The following is a 378-nucleotide window of genomic DNA, read 5'->3' as shown; positions in this document are numbered from 1 at the left end:
CTTCCTGCTGCTGACGTGCTGCTCTTGATCTCTTGTGCCAGTGATGATGGGCTCGCTCCTGGCTGCCACCACGGAGGCCCCAGGTGAATACTTCTTCTCGGATGGAATTAGGCTGAAGAAATACCGCGGCATGGGCTCACTAGATGCCATGGACAAGAACTTGGGCAGCCAGAACCGGTATTTCAGGTAAGAGATGGTGCTTTGGGGCAGCAGATCAAGCTTTTGGGGCTTCTCCACTTCATAAACTTCTTTGATTTATGCTCCCATGCAGCGAGACGGACAAAATCAAAGTGGCCCAGGGGGTCTCTGGCGCAGTGCAGGACAAGGGCTCTATCCACAAGTTCATTCCATACCTGATTGCTGGGATTCAGCATTCCT

General features: G+C 52.6%; 1 protein-coding gene across 1 annotated transcript in view; it reads left to right on the top strand.

Moving 5' to 3' along the window:
• LOC104532345 (inosine-5'-monophosphate dehydrogenase 2) overlaps nucleotides 1-378 on the top strand; it is a gene marked incomplete at its 5' end in the record, with an annotated part of 10853 nt that overhangs the window by 9642 nt on the left and 833 nt on the right. Inside the window, 2 exon segments of the mRNA XM_010177533.2 lie at nucleotides 42-186; nucleotides 272-378. The exon segment at nucleotides 272-378 is cut by the window's right edge and continues 8 nt beyond it. Of these exon segments, the coding sequence (XP_010175835.1) occupies nucleotides 42-186; nucleotides 272-378 (252 nt within the window).

Source organism: Antrostomus carolinensis, unplaced genomic scaffold, assembly GCF_000700745.2.
Source record: "Antrostomus carolinensis isolate BGI_N321 unplaced genomic scaffold, ASM70074v2 scaffold36551, whole genome shotgun sequence".
NCBI lineage: Eukaryota > Metazoa > Chordata > Aves > Caprimulgiformes > Caprimulgidae > Antrostomus > Antrostomus carolinensis.
The sequence above is the reverse complement of the archived record's forward strand: the minus strand, read 5'-3'. Positions and strand labels throughout refer to the sequence as shown.